Source organism: Pseudorasbora parva, chromosome 13, assembly GCF_024679245.1.
Source record: "Pseudorasbora parva isolate DD20220531a chromosome 13, ASM2467924v1, whole genome shotgun sequence".
In the NCBI taxonomy this organism is placed as follows: Eukaryota; Metazoa; Chordata; class Actinopteri; order Cypriniformes; family Gobionidae; genus Pseudorasbora; species Pseudorasbora parva.
In genome coordinates, this window is record NC_090184.1 from 24,351,614 (window position 1) to 24,370,990 (window position 19,377).

Below are 19,377 nucleotides of genomic sequence, written 5' to 3' on the forward strand. Positions count from 1 at the left end.
TTCTAAACGCAGGATTCCTTCACACTGACACTTTTCAAACACATCTTCTTTGCATTGCAGTGACCCTCAATTCATGAGGAAAACGAGACTGAATATTAGCGAATGGTGACCATTCAAATGCATTACAGCTCGTTCAAAATGAACATTCATTGTATTTTTCCATTCAAACCAATAAAACCACAGATGTCTGCTCGTTTGGTCCAATTGACATTCTGTATCTTCAGTCCTTCTCTTAATTTGTTTCTTGTAATTAGTCTTTCACCCTTCCCCCAACAAAAAGCCTTGCTAAATTCACCGTGCTAGATGACCCCTTTAGGTTAATTAGCCCTCGGCAGGACAACAACACTAATGTGAACTGATGCATAAATTCTCTGGGTGGACAGAGAGCGAGCGACTGCAATGCCTCGGGCCAGTCTTGGCCTCAACCACTTCAGTCAGGCCAGTCGTATCATGACAGCGAGATAAGGAAAAAGAGAAACCACATTGAGAGCTTACACAAAGAAGAAATATAGTAGAGGGTTGGTACTGTTGTTAGAAAACCATAAACAATAAAAAGATCTGCCTCATTATCGGCATGATATTTAGAGGGGTTAAAACTTAAGGGGTGCTAAGATAGTGAGGACATTTTAGAGAGAGGTTAAAAATAATAATAATAATAATAAGCTTTTATAAAATGCTTTTTTGAGGTCAACATTGTCTACTTAACTGAAGATATTCATTTTAAAAGTTTGACATTTACCAAATCTGATGATATTACATTTTATCCTGCTTTCTACAGGCTGGCCAGAATCAAAATAATAATATCATAATCATTTATTTTACTGATTGCCAAGATTTTTTTCAGCAAAATAGGCCTACTTTTCAAATATTTTATATTAATGTGTAAAATATATATTTTTTATAAATACAATCCAATTAATGCAAAATACATATTTTCTAAATAATACTTTAATAATATGCTTTAGATTTACCGTAAAAGCCAAATCTTAATTCCAGGGAAGGGAATCCTTCACAAAGGGGTCATTATAATTTGCATCAGAAAGTTTGAAACCCTTGTGATGCTCAACACAGGAAGGGTTACATTTAGGGTTGCACAACAGCGAGTAAAGGCCTCTTAAAAGACAAATATCAAGCATAAAATCTCATTAAAATGGTACTTGGTGCCTTTTCTTCTTCATATGTTCCCACTGTGGGAAAGTGAAATCCGAAAGGCCCACCAAACAGACAGGACATGCAAAAGTAAACACGGCAAGAATGTTGTCTTACCCAAATCTCCATGGAAACTGTTGCTGAAGTTGTTGCCGCTTCCGTCAGTGGGCCAGTTCTTGCGGACACCAACAACATTGGCTTCGGAGAGCGTTAGCTGTTGCTTGAGACGCTTTTGGGACTGTGGGGTAGGCGGGCTTCCGCTCTCAAATGACTGCTGGGAGTGCTGGGAAGGAGAGCGGCTCTTTTCTCTGTACATTCGGTAGGCAGTGGGGCTCGGGGACACATGGCTGGACTGCCCAGAGGAGAAGTCTTCTTCACTGGATGTCAGGTTTTCATTGGAGCTGCAATCTGGCGTGTATCCATCCTCAAAACTCCCAGGTGAGTAAGAACGCCTGGGCCACGTCAAGTGCAGGTCCTCTCCATCTCCCATAATGCCCCCCACATAAACGGTCGTATAGGGCTGACAGTCCGACTGGTGCCAGTTCTGCTGAGTTGCTTTTCTTCCATTAAGTCTTATTAAATTGTCCTTGAGGAACCCAGGGTTCAGGTCAACTTCCTCATACTCACAGTTGTAGCTGCTCTCCGTTGCTCTTTCATGTGATCGCTCTGGTTTATGAACATCCCCGAAAGCAGTGGACAGATTACCCGGGACAGAATGCAAAGACCTCTTGCGCTCCATCTGCATAGCTTGATTGCCCAAACTACTTATCTTCTCAGAGACTTCTCTATCATTGACCCGAACAAGACCCTTTTCTTGGTGGTACTCCATATTGACGTAGTAAGGCCTCTCACTTTTCCCCTCATTAGATGTTTGCGAATTGGCTCGCCTGATGCGTTCAAAGTTTGACCGAAGTGCAGCAACTCCCAACCCTGCGGTGACTTTTTCCTTCGGTGGAGACTCTGGAACACCATCCGCCTCATGGTTTGCAGGTCCACGCCCAGCAGTTGGTCTGAGTGGAGCTTCAACACTCCTTTTTTTGTATGGAGACATCCAGTCATTCTCTCCATCTCTGTTTTTCTGCCTGTCTAGGTCTGAGATATCACATCCCACCACCTCAACACACGGCTGAGACTCATGCTCCTCTGTTGCGGTCGTGTGCTTCAGTTTGGCCGGGAGACACCTGCTTCCATCGGCTTTCTGATGATGGATGTCTGTGGATGCTGGCTTATGCTCACCTTGCGAGGCCCTACTGAAGCCCCAACGCTTAGAGTCATGGCTTCTTCGCTCTTTGGCCAGAAGTGTTTGCAGGTAGATCATTCGGAAGCGCTCCTTGTTCACTTCCATCTCCAGTCGCCTAATTGAGTTTCTGCATTTCTCCAGCTCCTGCTCAATGTCCCCAACAGAGTTCAAAGACATCTCAGGAGGATCTGACTCTGGAAACTGAGCTTTCCATGCTTCCACAAAGCCAACAGGTTCTACCATGATTGCTTACTGCTGGTTTACTTTATTAGTGGGGGGAAAAATTACACATTACAATCTACTTGTTTGTAATACATGGCGATTTAGAACTTCATATCAGCTGAACAATAATTGTCCTGCCGCGTACATGCATAGCATCATTTCAACATCTGATAAACACTTACTCAGCTGATCTTGGACAGACGCAGACTTTTCTCCATAAACACAAGCAGAGACGCAACATCCATGTGCACTTCAAACAGCTACTGACATCCGCGTTTTGACATTTAAATGGCAAACGATGACTGAATATCCTTTATAAACACAGTTTCGCGTGGCAAATTCACTTTGTTAGTTGCTGAAATTTCATTTCAAGTATGTATCCAAAGAAGTTACGGGGGCAAATGTGTTATTATTCTCTCAAACGTCGATATTTCTCAGAGATGCGCTGTAGCTACTCTTGCAGGGTTACCGCTGGCACCGCTGTCCGTCACTCCATATGATCCGTATGTATCTGCTCTCTCTCTCTCTCTCTCTCTCTCTCTCTCTCTCTCTCTCTCTCTCTCTCTCTCTCTCTCTCTCTCTCTCTCTCTCTCTCTCTCTGTGCTACTGCAGGAAGAGGTGGGACTAGACGAGTACATGATTAATAGTGACTGCACAGACAATCTCAGTTTAAAGGCACAGACTCGGCTATTCAGCAACAAAGAAAAAGAAAACGTGAAAAACTGTTTGCGACGCTTAGAGGGCTAATTTTCCACTCACTTTACTCGTTACCGCAACAACCGCCAATCGAACATTCGTATCGCATATTGTTTAATTGTAAACCAAATATTTGATACGATACCTCACATGATCAAGACACGGTTATATATAAATAAAAATATCCTTTCTAAAAAAATGTTTAAACTTATTCTAATACACCTGACAGTATGAGTGTAAATCTGTTTGAAATCATGGGAACTTGTCACCATCTAGTGTTTCTGCATGGAACAGCAGTTGATCGTTTTGATTATATAGCCTACAAAAAATTCTTCGTCTTCCCCATCTCACCTTTCAAAAGAAGAACTTGTGTGTCTGTCATTGTTTTATTATAGAACTAGACTGAAGTTTCTATTTCAAAACTGTTTGACTTTGCAGGAGAAATAAAATAGCCTATTGTTCTCTTCTATTAACATTTTGTCAGTTCATTTAAAGGGGGTTCATAGGGAAGCATGAGGACTGATGTGGCCAGAGCAATAAACATTAATATTTAAGGCAAGATATGCTACAGGGAGACAGGAAAGACAGCTGATAATTAATTCCAGTGCCAAACCATGTAACCATGTGGCCGTTCCAGGGGTGTTTGAGAACTTACAACTTACAAGTGCTTGGTGGAAGAAGGGAATAACATGTCACAGCGAGAACTGGCCATCAGTCTGACTCGGTCCATGAGGATGAAAGGCACTGTAGCCTACTTAAAACAGCTGGTGGCCAAACCAGATACTGACTTACTTTTGATATTGATCCTTTCAGGGACTCATTATTCCATTTCTGTTTATCAAATGTCAATGAAATTTGTTCCATTTATGTCTCATTTGTTGATATTTAAGCGTTAAGAAATTTAAACTTTGAGAAGTTTTTTGTTGTAGTTGCAGTTTTTCATCTAAATGTAATGTAAATATAAAAATGTTAACAATAAATAAGAAAATAATTGTTGATTTTATTTGTAAATTGTACTTTTTTTGTAAAAAACAAAACAAAAAAACCTAGCTAAAATCTTGAATCTCTTTACACTTTTTATTTATTTATCTTGTTTGTTGGTAAATTTCTTGTCTTAAGCATAAACTTCACTTGATTAAAAATAAACTTTTTCTTAATTTCCTTTTGTTTATTTAAAAAAAATCCGTCCATCTTTTCTCAAAATTGCTTGTCCTACATTTGCATACCCATGAGGAACCTTTAACTTCTTTCCAACCTTTTCATTAAAATGTAATATTTCACAATATAACTGTTTTAATCAAATAAATGCTGAGCATTTTTACAAAAAGAGACTTCTTTAAAAATCATCTTCTGTTTGGCAATGGGGTATTTCTACGTTTAAACCTAAATAAGAATAAGTAGGCTACAGCACATTTACTCCTATATAGATGTATCAGTTCAGTTTTAGCCTGTATATTATAATATATATATATATATATGTAAATTATATATTATTATATTAATATATATTAATATTATATATAATATATATATAAATTAGTTAAATCAATATATTTATCCAGGATTCATTTATCTTTGAATACTCTGAAATTAAACAAGAAATACAGAAGATGGACAGCAATAACATGACCTAACTCATTGTATGACAATAACAAGAAGCCAGGACACACAAAAGATAAAGTTTATTTATGCATGTTTTAGGATACAAAATTAATTACAGCTAAGGCCATTTCATTTACTGACTTCTTCCATCAAAATAGCATTTAGAAGGGAGTGTTTGTTTTCGTTGAGTTGTTGTGATATTGAGGGTTTTTAAGGGACTTATTAAAGAGTTATTAAAAATCCTCACAAATATCTTAATGTCATGGGTCAAAAACGTGTATTAATAATAATAATAAAAAACTAGAGGCATGTTTCTCTTCACACAATGGAATGCACATAATCCATCTGACACTAGACACAAACAACTGATTCATGCAGAATAAAAAAAGAAGAAAGATCAATAAAATAATAGTAACTACAAAGCATAATTTAAGCTGACCAAACATTCCAAAAATATTTCATACATTGATTTACGGCATAAAGTTCATCCGGACTTTCGGATTTCAGAAAGTGTTCAGAAAATTGCAAATAAAAACCAGTGTTAGCAGATTACAAGATTGGACGTAGAATTAGCACAACCATTCTAAGACAACCTTTATGATTATTATTTTAGTGGTTCATTGTTGGACATCATAGGCATCATTTTTAAAACTTGCGTATGTACATTTGACCTTGGTGTGCGTATGCTACAATTCACATCAGCGTTCAGATTTATAAAAACATGGTGGAGTCAGAGTACGATTTATAGATTTCACATCTGAAAGAGAGGCAAATGCACCTTTTTCTGTGCGTGTTCGTTCTCTGAATCACATGTACGCACATTTTAGAAATGAACTTAATCAAATGTAGGACTGTTTGAACGTAACATTTTATAAATGAGGCCCCAGCTCTAGCACAGATTATGATGTGTTTCTAATGTGAATTCCACAGAAATAAGTAAATATTGAACAGCATTGCTCCCTCGTTTCATTGTTTGCATTGAATAGGCCTACATTTCTTTGTAACAGCTACATTGTAAACAAAGGCATACAGGCAAACGGGTTTTAAGTTTTAGACCCCATGCTGATTCAAAACACAAAGTGGTCAACATATGTTATTTCTAACTTCATTCTTGTTGAATTAAACAGTAAAGGAGCATGAGCATGAAGAAAAAGCTCTGCTTCCTTAGTTTTTTTTTAGTGGTTTACATGAGTTTATAAATGTGCAAAAGAATAGAAAAACAAACAGGGGCCCTTGTAAAGACAAATGGAAAAGGAGAGAAATGATGAAAGAGCAGCAAAACGAATAGTTGGCACATTCTTTGTGGTGTTTAGGGTAAAAGGCACAAATGAAAACGGATCAGACGGCGAGTGAGGAAAGTGAATTTGGCCCCTGGTGTGTGCTGCTGGATTGGTCTCAGGTGATCACAGTGGGGCCTCTGCTTCCAGTTCGTTCGTGGATGTTGGAGATTTTTAGAGCAATGGCAATGAGAGGACCCAGCACAACCTACAACGGTCAAAGGAAGGGCATGTTAAACAGACTGCCAGTATCATGAGACAAATTTAATGCGGCGTCAAACTGCTTTAAAAGAAAATTCTGGGTTTAGCTGAATCGACAGCATTAGTGGCATCCATACTGATTACCACAAAAACGAATTTACACGTATACTTCTTTTTCTTAAAAAAAAAAAGAAATGAGAAAGTGAAAGGGACATAAACCTTAAAATACTCATCATTTCAATAGTGTAGTCAGAAGATATACATTGTGGCAAAAAAGTATTTAGTTAGCCACCAACTGTGCAAGTTCTCCCACTTAAAAATATGAGAGAGAGGCCTGTAATTTTCATCATAGGTACACTACAACTATGAGAGACAGAATGAGAAAATTACATTGCCTAATTTTTAAAGATTTTATTTGCAAATGATGGTGGAAAATAAGTATTTGGTCAATAACAAAAGTTAATCTCAATACTTTGGTATATACTCTTTGTTGGCAAACATTTTCTGTAAGTCGCCACAAGGTTTTTACACACTGTTTTCTGGTAGTTTGGCCCATTCCTCCATGCAGATCTCATCTAGAGCAGTGATGCTTTTGGGCTGTTGCTGGGCAACACAGATTTTCAACTCTCTCCACAGATTTTCCATGGGGTTGAGATCTGGAGACTGGCTAGGCCACTCCAAGACCTTGACCTTGCTTCTTAAAAAGCCACTCCTTAGCAGGCAGTATGTTTGGGATCATTGTCATGCTGCAAGACCCAGCCAGGTTTCATGTTCAATGCCCTTGCTGATGGAAGGAGGTTTTTACTTAAAATCTCATGATACATGTCCCCATTCATTCTTTCCTCTACACGGATCAGTCATCCTGGTCCCTTTGCAGAAAAACAGTGCCAAAGAATGATGTTTCCACCCCCATGCTTCACAGTAGTTATGGTGCAACTTTCTCCTCCAAACACAAACAATTTAGTTTTTATCAACAAGTTCTATTTTGGTGTCATCTAACCATATGACATTCTCCCAGTCCTCTTCTGGATCATCCAAATGCTCTCTAGCAAACTTTAGACGGGCCCGGACATGTACTGGTTTAAGCAGGGGGACACTTCTGGCACTGCAGGATTTGAGTCCTTGGCGGCATTGTGTGCTGATAGTAGCCTTTGTTACTTTGGTCCCAGCTCACTGCAGGTCATCCACTAGGTCCCCCAGTGTGGTTCTGGGATTTTTGCTCACCGTTCTTGTGATCATTTTGACCCCACAAGTGAGATCTTGCATGGAGCCCCAGATAGAGGGAGATTATCAGTGGTCTTGTATGTCTTCCATTTTCTAATATTTGCTCCCACAGTTGATTTCTTCACACCAAGCTGCTTACTCATTGCAGATTCAGTCTTCCCAGCCTGTTGCAGGTCTACAATTTTGTTTCTAGTGTCCTTTGACAGCTCTTTGGTCTTGACCATAGTGGAGTTTGGGGTCTGACTGATAACTGGGGTCTGACTGATATACTGATAACGAGTTCAAACAGGTGTCATTAATACAGGTAACGAGTGGAGGACAGAGGAGCCTTCAGCTTCAGCCTTCAGCTTAAAGAAGTTACAGGTCTGTGAGAGCCAGAAATCTTGCTTTTTTGTAACCAAATCCTAATTTCCACCATAATTTGCAAATAAATTCTTTAAAAATCAGACAATGTGATTTTCTGGATTTTTTTCTCATTCTGTTTCTCATAGTTGAAGTGTACCTATGATGAAAATTACAGGCCTCTCTCATCTTTTTAAGTGGGAGAACTTACACAAGTTGTGGCTGACTAAATACTTTTTTGCCCCACTGTATGTGTAATGTAGTCAGAAGACATTATGCATGTGAACATGATTTTAGTACGAACAAGATACTTAAAGGATTAGTCTACCCAAAGATGAAAATTCTGTCATTATTTAACAACCCCCAAGTTGTTCCAAGTTTCTTTCTTCTGTTCATCACAAAATAAGATATTTTGATGAATGTCGGTAACCAGACATTTGACACATATAGGACTGCATTGACTTAGGAAAAAAATACTATGGAAGTCAATGACTACAGTCAACTTTCTGGTTACCAACATTCTTCAAAATATCTTCTTTTGATATGACAGATTACATTACAATGGTGACAGATTACATTTTTGGGTCAACTATCCCTTTAATAACTCTGTAAAGTTATATTCAATTACAACTTTACTGTCAACAAAACACTTAAAACTAAAACTACTGTAAAAAATATTTATACAGTGTTACAGCTCAAAAAATACACAGGATTTAACAAAAGTACTAGGTATTAACATATGTAACTGCTTTTATAAAAGTATAAGCTTCACATTTATGCTTTTAAAAAATAAAAAATTGGCCCCATTCACTTCCATTGCAAGTGCATTGTAACCTCGATTCCTGCTTTAAGAAAACGAGGAATGGGTCAAAATATTTTTTATGCTAAAAATGCTGTCAACTGAATTTAACTGAATTTAACTTTTCTAAATGGTTCAATCTCTCTAACCTCTCCTTTCTGACAGCCTACTCTGCTCTGATTGGTCAAGTGGTGATAATAAATGACCTTATATACACATATAGTAGATGTCAAGTCACTTGTTTACAAGCAAAACAAAAACCCAGATTTGTATGATGTTATGGCAGCAATAATACACATTATGATTCATAAATATTACCACACACATGGAAGGTATATCTCTTACACTTACATAGGTGTGATGTTTATTTAGGCTTTTGTTATCATTGAATAACTTCTAAACTGTAATTAAGCTTTTTAAATTCTTCCGTTGCACTTTGGCAGGGCACTGGTTCATAAGCACAAATCACTACTGCTGATCTTTTACACCAGTGATGCTGTGTTGAAAGAGCATGTCTAAAGTCTTCACCTGAGTCTCTCTGTTGTGTCTCTCTGGGTCTCTCTCGTAGCTCTCAGCGTAGATGCGGATGGTGGCCCCCGTTCCAGCCCCAGAACCACTAAGCCGGAAGATGATTCGGGACGAGTCTGTGAAGATGATCCTTAGGCCCTGAAGGACAAGTGCAGAAAAAGAAATTCTGATCTTTTTCGTGCAAACAATTCTAAATAATCAGTTGCTTTTCTGAACCTACATCCTACATTTACCAGCCGGAATCATTAACTAGTCAAGTACGCTTTACCACACTGCAGGGCTCTCAAGTCTCACGCATTGGGCGTGAGACACACGCATTTCAACCCGTTCACACGCTCACACGCCACACCATGTATTTCTCACGCAGAGAAATCGCCAGGGTAACACACACTAATTTGCGCGTGCTATTAGAGGAATCAAGCGAGTTCCCAGACGGCCCTGCCACGCACCAGTTAATCTAATAAAAATAGAGACCGAACAGCCAATCATAAAATAGATTTGCTGTATCTGGGTAAGATATAGATATTCCCTCCACCCAAGAACGTTTACATTCTGATTCCAACGTCACATTCTGTTATTCACGCCACGGCCTCGCTCACTGAATCAAATGCTCGCTGAAGTACCGTTAGTTGGCAACTAGAAGCAACGATGACAGACCAAGCCTGCAGTCTCCCTCTCATTTACTGAAGCTTTCGCGCCTCGATCGCCCCCCGGTGACCGGTCCCAGTATAGCCGCCCCTCTGTGTTTTCTAATGGACGCGAGGCAAACTAAATAATAAAATTACACTTCAAAAATGTTTCCCCAAAGTTAGTTTATGTCACTGAAGGCAGTTATCATCACGATGATTTCATTTCAGGTGTTCGTTTTAAAAATAAGTTTAGTTTGAGTTAGTTATTTGATGCTATAAAAACGGGGGGTGTGACGTCATGATTGACAGCTGAGACTGACGGCTTCTCTGAGTGAAGTTGTCACTGAGGCACTAACAGACTTTTTTCGAAATTTTTGGGAGCAGATTAGAGCTTTAGCTTTAATTTCTACATTTCCATAACTGTTTATTTCACACCAACATAATTAATTGTTCTGCATCTGCGAGAGTGTGGGCGGGCTTTTGATATCGCGACTGTACTTCCTGCTCTACTTCCTGCGCTCTACTGCGCAACTCCGGTCCCGAAATCGCTACTGCGCAGACTCTGTCCCAAGATGTCCGCGCCATGCAAGGCCTCCTGAAAGCTTCAAATATGGCAAGCGGAAACGGATGATGTCGAGTCGTCCATATTTTTTTTACGGTCTATGTGACAGACGCAGAGACACAAAGATAACGGTGTTAAGTTAAGTTTCTGACAGCACTTTGTGTTTTTTGTTCTTAATCCCTCAACAAAACGTAAAGGACTTAAAGGACAATCATGATTTGCATGAATTGCATTTTGCTATCGTATGTTATTGCGCTCTCAGTGAACATCTGTGCTCTTCTGCACTCGTGAATGCGGTGATGGACTGCTGTCCTCATCGACTGGTGTTTGGATGGGATTTTTTTTTAACTCACTTTCATTAATTAATTTATTAAAAGTAACTCCATTTTGTAAGATCATTTTCATCTAGTAATTGCAAACATCATGTGGCAGACGACATTCATCAAATACAGTCGAGTTATTAACACGCTCCACAGCACCACCCAGTGGATTTACTTATAACTGCGAGATTTAGAGGGATTTATAATGGATTCACTGCATTTACGGCCAGCGAAGCAATAGCCTATAGTAAAATTTCTATTTTATTTTTATTTTTCGAATATTAATTACAAATCGAATATATTCGTGCTCACCCCTATTTTTGAAAGTTGAAGTGTAGCGATATAAAATGTGCAGTGCAATATGTAAAATGGCAATGCATTTCAGTATTTAAATTTATATTTTCCATACCATGTGTGCAACATTTGGAACAAAATTATAATTCAAATTGAATAATATAATTTACATTTGCTATTTCCTTCACTAGTTTTAACATATAATTTAAACATAAATTGTATATTGTAATACTTTATAAGTTGCAAAATTAAAAGGTATTACAGAAATAATTAGATGTGTTTAACATGTTCAAGCAAAAATTGTAGCAAAATGATTATTTAAATGTTATTTTTCTAAATTGCATTTAAACTTCCATTTAAGATACTTGCGATTGCATTTTGATTATATATCCCGCAATGAATGTAGCAAAATTCAAAGTGGAATTGAAAATGCAAAACTCCATCTCGCCTAGGCCAACCAAAGAGCTAGAGCCGGACCTGCCGCTGTCATAAGGAGAGGAAAAAGTGATATAGCAAACAATAATTATAGGCAGTTTGTCTAAGATTATTTGAGAGTAAAATAATCTCTGTTGTAAACGTACTCGGTTACTTTCGTAACCTCGGTTCCCTGAGAGAGAGGAACGAGTATTACGTATGGGAAAAACTCCTTTTCTCGAGAATGTGAAGCAAAACTTTTAATAAAGGTATCTATGTAAAGCGCAGTGAGCTGCACGGCCATAGCCCAGCGCGAGGAGCGCTCTGATTGGCCGGGCTGCGGCAACTGCAGGAACCTATGGTGAGGCGGCTGAGAGGAACGAACCAATGGGGGGCGTTCCAGAAGCCCGCCGAAAAAGGTGCTTATATTTGCATACAGGAGGCTATATAAGACCCTAATTCGCCATAGGTGTCAGGTTTTAAGATCGACTGAAGCGATACCTGAGAAGCATAAACACGGCACGGAACGTAATACTCGTTCCTCTCTCTCAGGGAACCGAGGTTACGAAAGTAACCGAGTACGTTCCCTTTCGAGAGAGGTTCCTCGTATTACGTATGGGAACACAATGTAAAGCGCCGTGTGTGCTGACTGACCCAGTATACCCAAAGCACATGTTATAAACCCCCGAGACACCGACAGAGGCGGCTTATAAGGGGAATGAAGAACCGGAAGAGTCGGTTCGTTTGAACAGCTGATCGGACATAGTCGGATCTTATGATGAATGAATAGTGCTTAAGGACTAATGTGTACAGGCCAAAATGTAAGGCAATCTGTTTGCCAGGGTCAAGATAGAGCCTAGATGGAGAGAAGCCCTGCTTGTAGAGCTGGAACCTCCAACTTGTAGAATCTGATAAAAGTGGACGGAGAGGCCCAGCCTGCCGCCGCACAGATATCTTCCAAAGAAATGTCACACGACCAAGCCCAAGATGAGGCCATGCCTCTAGAGGAGTGGGCTTAAATGCCTGTAGGACAGGTTAGGTCCTGGACCTATATGCTAGTGGGACTGCATCCACTATCCAGTGTGAGAGACTGTTTCATGACAGCACAAACTTTAGTGCGGCCACCGAAGCAATGAAGAGCTGATCCGACTGCCTGAAGGGGGCGGAGCGCTCTAGATACAATCTCAATGCTCTGACTGAGCAGAATATGTTTGCGTCTTATTCTCTCTGAGACGCGGGTTAAGCAGTGCAAAGAGCTGCATACTGAAGGGGTTGATAGCACTTTAAGCATAAAACCATGCCTCGGTTTGAGCACAACCTTGAAGTTGCTGGACCCAAACTCAAGACAGGAAGGGCTCACGGAGAGTGCAGGTAAGCCACCCACTCGGTTAACCGAGGCCACAGCCAGCAGAAAAACGGTTTTGAGTGATATGTGCTTCAAGCTCGTGTTCTGAAGTGGTTAGGAGGGGGAACCCTTCACAGCCTCCAAAACCATGGCGAGGTCCCAAATAGGGACCGAGGTAGGGGCAAGGCGGGCTGAATCTCCTGGCCCCTTTAAGAAAACACAATAAGATCACTTTTCCCTAGTGAATGTGCCGCGATAGGAGCGTGGCTAGCTGCTATGGCGGAGACACACACCCCGAGTATGGAGGGGGGACGACCCGCATCCATTAGCTCTTGGAGAAAGCGAGCGGTTCCGCCAGTTCGCATGAGTGTGCGTCGATGTTTCGCGTAGCACATTGGTTAGAAAACCACTGACCACTTCAAGCAGAGCTGCCAGATAGCAGGGGCTCTAGCTTCCGAAATAGTGTTCATAACTTGTCAGAGAGGTTCCCGGATACCGTTGATGGGCCATACGTGGAGGGCCCACAGCTCGGGATTGGGATGCCAGACCTTCCCTTTCATTGGCAGAATAGGCATGGGGCTGTGTCTGACAGCTGAAACAGTATGGAGAACAATGTGCGGTTCTTCCAAAGTGGGGCTATTAAAAAGCACAGGCTGCAGCTGGATCGCGATCGGAGGGAACATATAGAGGGAGTCTGGGCCAACATGGGCCAGGGCATCCCTGCGTTTGCAGAAAAAATATTGGGCAGCGTGTGCTGTGCAAGCTGAATTGTTTGCGGGTAAAGGGACCATCCCCCTGGGGACATGGGTCCTCTGGATAACATGTCCGGACCCTGATTCAGAATACCTGGCACGTAAGCCGCCCTTAGGGAGCTCAGATTGTGCTCTGCCCATAAAAGGAGATGCTTAGCCATGCAGTGAACAGAGTCTGATCTCGGCTGCCCTAGCGATTTTATGTACATTATCAAGACGTGGTGGTTCTTATGCCGTAAGTCTTGAGTCTATGACAATGACTGTACTGATAAGCCTGCCCCTCGAAGGCGAATCTCAAGAATGGCCTGTAGTGGGGGTGGGGGGTTATCGTAACGTGAAGTATGCGTTTTTCAGATCTATTGAGAAAACCCAATCCCCGGGGCGAATGTGCGCGAGGATTTGTTTCACCGTCAGCACCTTGAAACGAGCGTGTCATAAGTGCTTTGTTCAGATGCCTGGAAAATGGGCCTGAGACCGCCACCCATTTTCGGCATGAGGAATTAGCGACAGTAAAAACCTGACTCGCTAGCGTCGGGTGTACTGTTTTCGCCGCTCTCTCCTTTAACAGTCTCAATGCCTCAGCGAGAAGCACGTGACTGACACTGCTTCTTACAGAGGGCTCGACCACGGCTTGAATCGCGGGGTCTGCGAGCAAAACTGTAGCGAGAACCTCGTTTTATATGTTCAACACCCAATATTATATACCAGGAATGGCCTGCCAGGCCTGGGCTCGTAAAGCCAGGGGTTGAATTAGATTCGGGGGCTGGCCGCTTAGTAATAGGGGCCTGTTAGCCGGGTTGCTTGTGCTGTAACACTGCTTTTAACACTGTGGGATAGTGTTAGTTTTGGCGGTGCAGGCTTTGCAGTGGGCGCACGCCTCACATTTATATTGTGTGTGCGAGAGTGAACTTTGTGAAAAGTGCTTGGGTGCAGGAGTGCAGACTGTAAAGTGGGCACATTTCCTACATAGAAAGCTCTTTTGTGTGTAGTGTAAACAATGTGCAGTGGCGCACAACCTACGTAGAATACCCACGGTGCAAACCAGTGAGCAAATCCACAGGGGTAAACGCACACAGCATTAGTGTGCAGACGAGCGTGTTTAACACAGGCTAGTTGACTGCAATATTTCATCTCCAGTCACTAACTTAAGGGAACTGGGAGAATGTAAGGAAGTGCGGGTGGTATGTGAGCCATTCCACAATGCCGTTATGCTCTAGTCTAGACTGAAAGCGCGCATGCAGACAAGCGTGTTTGACCACAGGCTAGTTGACTGCAATAAGGCTAGTTGACTTTATATGGTGTAATCCGGCCGCGGCGGGATTTATTTGTGATTTTGTGAGGCTGAATTAACAGTGCTTATGTAGGGGTGCACACTGTGTAGTGGACACTTTGTCTACAGTGTAAAAACCTTTCCAGCCGCCTGAATAAAGGGGACTGGAAGTGATAGAGTGAAAAAAGGGCTTAGCTTGGCAGCCATTTTCCGACGCCCTTATGCTCTGACAGTGAGCGCGTGCTATGACGTAAGCCGCGCTCTAGTCAGCAACGCGCTGTGGAAGGGGCGCGCGCTATCATGACAAGGCAGCCATTACAACTTCCTTGGCAGTAAGCGCGCGCTGCAGCGACATTGTTCTTGACATACCCAACAGCCCGAGCTCGCTCGTCTAACTTACTCTAGTATTCTCTGTCCGCAGCGCTTCAGCACGGCGGCGGTAGAATGAGCACGGCGAGAGCTTCGGCTCGAGTTAGTTTATTCACTCTAGTATTCTCTGTCCGCGGCGATAGAGCGACAGGACGAGAGAATTGGAAGCGTGAGGTAAAACTCTGTCCGCGGCGCTTCTAGCACGGCGAGAGCTTCGGCTCGAGTTTGTTTATTCACTCTAGTATTCTCTGTCCGCGGCGATAGAGCGACAGGACGAGAGAATTGGAAGCGTGAGGTAAAACTCTGTCCGCGGCGCTTCTAGCACGGCGAGAGCTTCGGCTCGAGTTTGTTTATTCACTCTAGTATTCTCTGTCCGCGGCGATAGAGCGACAGGACGAGAGAATTGGAAGCGTGAGGTAAAACTCTGTCCGCGGCGCTTCTAGCACGGCGAGAGCTTCGGCTCGAGTTTGTTTATTCACTCTAGTATTCTCTGTCCGCGGCGATAGAGCGACAGGACGAGAGAATTGGAAGCGTGAGGTAAAACTCTGTCCGCGGCGCTTCTAGCACGGCGAGAGCTTCGGCTCGAGTTTGTTTATTCACTCTAGTATTCTCTGTCCGCGGCGATAGAGCGACAGGACGAGAGAATTGGAAGCGTGAGGTAAAACTCTGTCCGCGGCGCTTCTAGCACGGCGAGAGCTTCGGCTCGAGTTTGTTTATTCACTCTATTATTCTCTGTCCGCGGCGATAGAGCGACAGGACGAGAGAATTGGAAGCGTGAGGTAAAACTCTGTCCGCGGCGCTTCTAGCACGGCGAGAGCTTCGGCTCGAGTTTGTTTATTCACTCTATTATTCTCTGTCCGCGGCGATAGAGCGACAGGACGAGAGAATTGGAAGCGTGAGGTAAAACTCTGTCCGCGGCGCTTCTAGGACGGCGAGAGCTTCGGCTCGAGTTTGTTTATTCACTCTATTATTCTCTGTCCGCGGCGATAGAGCGACAGGACGAGAGAATTGGAAGCGTGAGGTAAAACTCTGTCCGCGGCGCTTCTAGCACGGCGAGAGCTTCGGCTCGAGTTTGTTTATTCACTCTAGTATTCTCTGTCCGCGGCGATAGAGCGACAGGACGAGAGAATTGGAAGCGTGAGGTAAAACTCTGTCCGAGGAAAAACTCCGTCTGTCCGCGGCGCCTCCTCAGCGCGACGGTATAGTGACGAGAGCTTCGGCTCGAGTTCGCCTATTCACTCTAGTATTCTCTGTCCGCGGCTGTAGCGCGACGGAATGAGAGAAGAGCGGGAACAACTCTGTGGCAGCGGCGGAAGAAGAGCCGCGGCGGCGGCAGAGTGAAGAGAGCTTCGGCTTGAGTGTGCTCATGTCCTCTAACATTCTCTCTTTCCGCGGCGCTATTCAGCGCGACGGGACGAGAGCAGAGGGAGAGTGAGAAGAGCTCCGTCTTTCCGCGGCGCTTAACGACGCGGCGGAACGAGAGAGTCCTCGAGTAGAACAAGCCTGTAAGCTCTAGAAGTGGCGTTGCAGCGGCAACACAAACACATATAACACTCAACATAGACACAGTTTAAAGGATATATAACGCCGGATGGCGTAGCTGGAACGGCAGAGAAGGCGGAGAGGGAGTCCGTCGTCCTCAGCTGCAGGTTCCGCTGGTGCCTTTTCAACGGCGGTGCTTCTTCCGGAGACCAGCGAAGGTATCGCTGAAGGAGATAAAATCTGACACCTATGGCGAATTAGGGTCTTATATAGCCTCCTGTATGCAAATATAAGCACCTTTTTCGGCGGGCTTCTGGAACGCCCCCCATTGGTTCGTTCCTCTCAGCCGCCTCACCATAGGTTCCTGCAGTTGCCGCAGCCCGGCCAATCAGAGCGCTCCTCGCGCTGGGCTATGGCCGTGCAGCTCACTGCGCTTTACATAGATACCTTTATTAAAAGTTTTGCTTCACATTCTCGAGAAAAGGAGTTTTTCCCATACGTAATACGAGGAACCTCTCTCGAAAGGGAACCACGGCTCACTTCAGCGCCACCGTGCTCATGTTAAGGTGCCACCACCCTCTGGGCTGAAGGCCTCAAAAACCTGCTACCAACACCAATAAACAACACTAACCTCTCTCTCTCTCTCTCTCTCTCTCTCTCTCTCTCTCTCTCTCTCTCTCTCTCTCTCTCTCTCTCTCTCTCTCTCTCTCTCTCTCTCTCTCTCTCTCTCTCTCTCTCTCTCACACACACACACACACACACACACACACACACACACACACACACACACACACACACACACACACTAATTAAATGCATTTTTTTTTATTTGTACGAATGTGTAATTTTCCATATCAGAACCCCGTACCCAGCCAAACCCCGTTGCTGCCGCCACGGCCGAAATCTCACTCTGAACTCAGTTCAAAACTTGAGAGCCCTGACACTGTCATTTTTGAAAAGAACTGTGAAGCACAAATACAGCTGTATGTGAAAACTTCAAATGTGGCACATTCACATTCTTCATCAGCTCTTTTAAAATGTAATTTTATGAAAGTATAAGCTCTACTACTTGGATTTTCCAAACATAAACACTTGTAGTTCATAATAATGTCCACTAGATGGCAGGGAAAACTTTTTCAATTCAATTGGTAAACTGCTCAGCAGTTGAGCTGGGAGTGACATGTGACAATAACTACAAACACAGAGCAAGTGAGATGAAGAGTCAGTCTGAAGATCTGGCTATGTGAGACTAGATGAAGAGTAAATGAGAAGTTTATTTCATATTAGATGGGGGAGAGACAGACAGACAGACAGAAAAAAAGTCTAAATTTTACTCTTTTTACTCCTAAAAGGTGCATATTACTACCTTAGAGTAGAAATAGGTGCCTTAAAGGGATAGTTCACCCAAAAATGAGAATTCGGTCATCATTTGTTCACACTCAAGTAGTTCCATACCCTTTCCCACGTTTTTTCTGATTTACACAAAGGAATATATTTGGAAGAATATTTGTAACTAGGCGGATCTCAGCAGCCATTGAAAACCATACTATGTTATGGGGAAAAAATACAATGCACTCTCAGAAAAAAAGGCACAGTTCTCTCACTGGGGCGGTACCCTAAGGTACAAAAGTGAAAAGGTACATCTTTGTACCTTACCCAGTAAATTAAATATCAGTATTTTAAGAGTGCAAATTAGTACATTAAAGGTACATATTAGAACCTTAAAGGTATATATTAGTACCTTTTCGGTTTTGTACCTTAGGGTACTGCCCCAGTGACAGAAATGTTCCTTTATTTCTGACAGTGTGGTTACAAATATTCTTCCAAATATCTTCCTTTGTGTTTAGCAAAACAAATAATTTCATACAGGTTTGGAACAACTTGAGATTGAATAAACAATGACAGAATTTTAATTTTTGGGTGAACTATCTCTTTAAGGCACCATGAACCTTTTTGTTGTGAAAAAGGTACAAATATGTCCTTTTAAGGGTACTGCCCCAGTGACAAGTTGTTGTACCCCTAAAGGTACAATTTTGACACCTTTTTTTTTCTTAGACAGACAGAAAGATGGATAGATTTTAAGGGCATCCAATGTTGATGTCCATTTAAAAATTGGTTGTGTGTATATATTCGTATGTCATGATCTTCGACAGCTGAGTTTCTCTTCGGTGGCCCCCCACAGACAATCAGAGAAGAGGACCGGGACAGCTGACACAATCCGGCGCTGGGCGGAATGTCTGTTGTAATAATACACACTCAGCTGTGGAGACGCCGGCCGGATGACTGAAGTGACTGTGCCGCCGCAGTCAATGGGAGACCACTGATTGAACCACAGGCCGTGACCCGATGTCACCAGTGTGAAATCACACCAAATCATACGGTTAGATCCGAAGTGTTAAATTCAGATTTTCTCAAAAATTCAGTAATATTGTGAAACATTCAAATAACTGTCCTATTTGAATTTCCATTTAGTTTATTCTTTTAGTTTTCAGTGTCACGTGATCCTAATATGATATTCTAATATACTGAATTTTTTAAATCTTATTCTCCTCAGGATTCATTGATGAACATTCTCAGAAAAAAAGGTACAAAAGCTGTCTCTGGGGCGGTACCTTTCCAAAAGACACACTTTTGTGCCTAAAGGGTGCATATTGGTATCT

General features: G+C 42.4%; 2 protein-coding genes and 1 long non-coding RNA gene across 4 annotated transcripts in view; 1 reads left to right on the forward strand and 2 right to left on the reverse strand.

Annotated features, from left to right (window-relative positions):
- Positions 1 to 4,016, reverse strand: part of si:dkey-91m11.5 (PH_BCR_vertebrate and RhoGAP_Bcr domain-containing protein) — a 61,311-nt gene extending 57,295 nt beyond the window's left edge. The window contains exons 1-2 of one of the 2 annotated variants that reach the window (XM_067413587.1): positions 2,794 to 4,015; positions 1,267 to 2,652 (exon numbers count right to left, since the gene is read on the reverse strand). In XM_067413587.1, the coding sequence (XP_067269688.1) occupies positions 1,267 to 2,632 (1,366 nt within the window). In that variant the 5' untranslated portion in view covers positions 2,633 to 2,652; positions 2,794 to 4,015. Of the gene's footprint in view, positions 1 to 1,266 lie in introns of both variants that reach the window. The other variant, XM_067413586.1, reaches the window with a different exon arrangement.
- LOC137038736 (uncharacterized) lies at positions 1,470 to 19,218 on the forward strand. Its single transcript, XR_010897545.1, has 5 exons — positions 1,470 to 1,587; positions 2,240 to 2,458; positions 2,531 to 2,622; positions 9,321 to 9,537; positions 18,900 to 19,218. It is a non-coding gene; the product is annotated as an uncharacterized lncRNA (long non-coding RNA).
- The window catches only part of pgm5 (phosphoglucomutase 5), a 43,396-nt gene continuing 28,991 nt past the window's right edge, over positions 4,973 to 19,377 (reverse strand). The window contains exons 10-11 of the mRNA XM_067413588.1: positions 9,281 to 9,418; positions 4,973 to 6,394 (exon numbers count right to left, since the gene is read on the reverse strand). Coding sequence (XP_067269689.1) covers positions 6,305 to 6,394; positions 9,281 to 9,418 — 228 coding nt within the window. The 3' untranslated portion in view covers positions 4,973 to 6,304. The remainder of the gene's footprint in view (positions 6,395 to 9,280; positions 9,419 to 19,377) is intronic.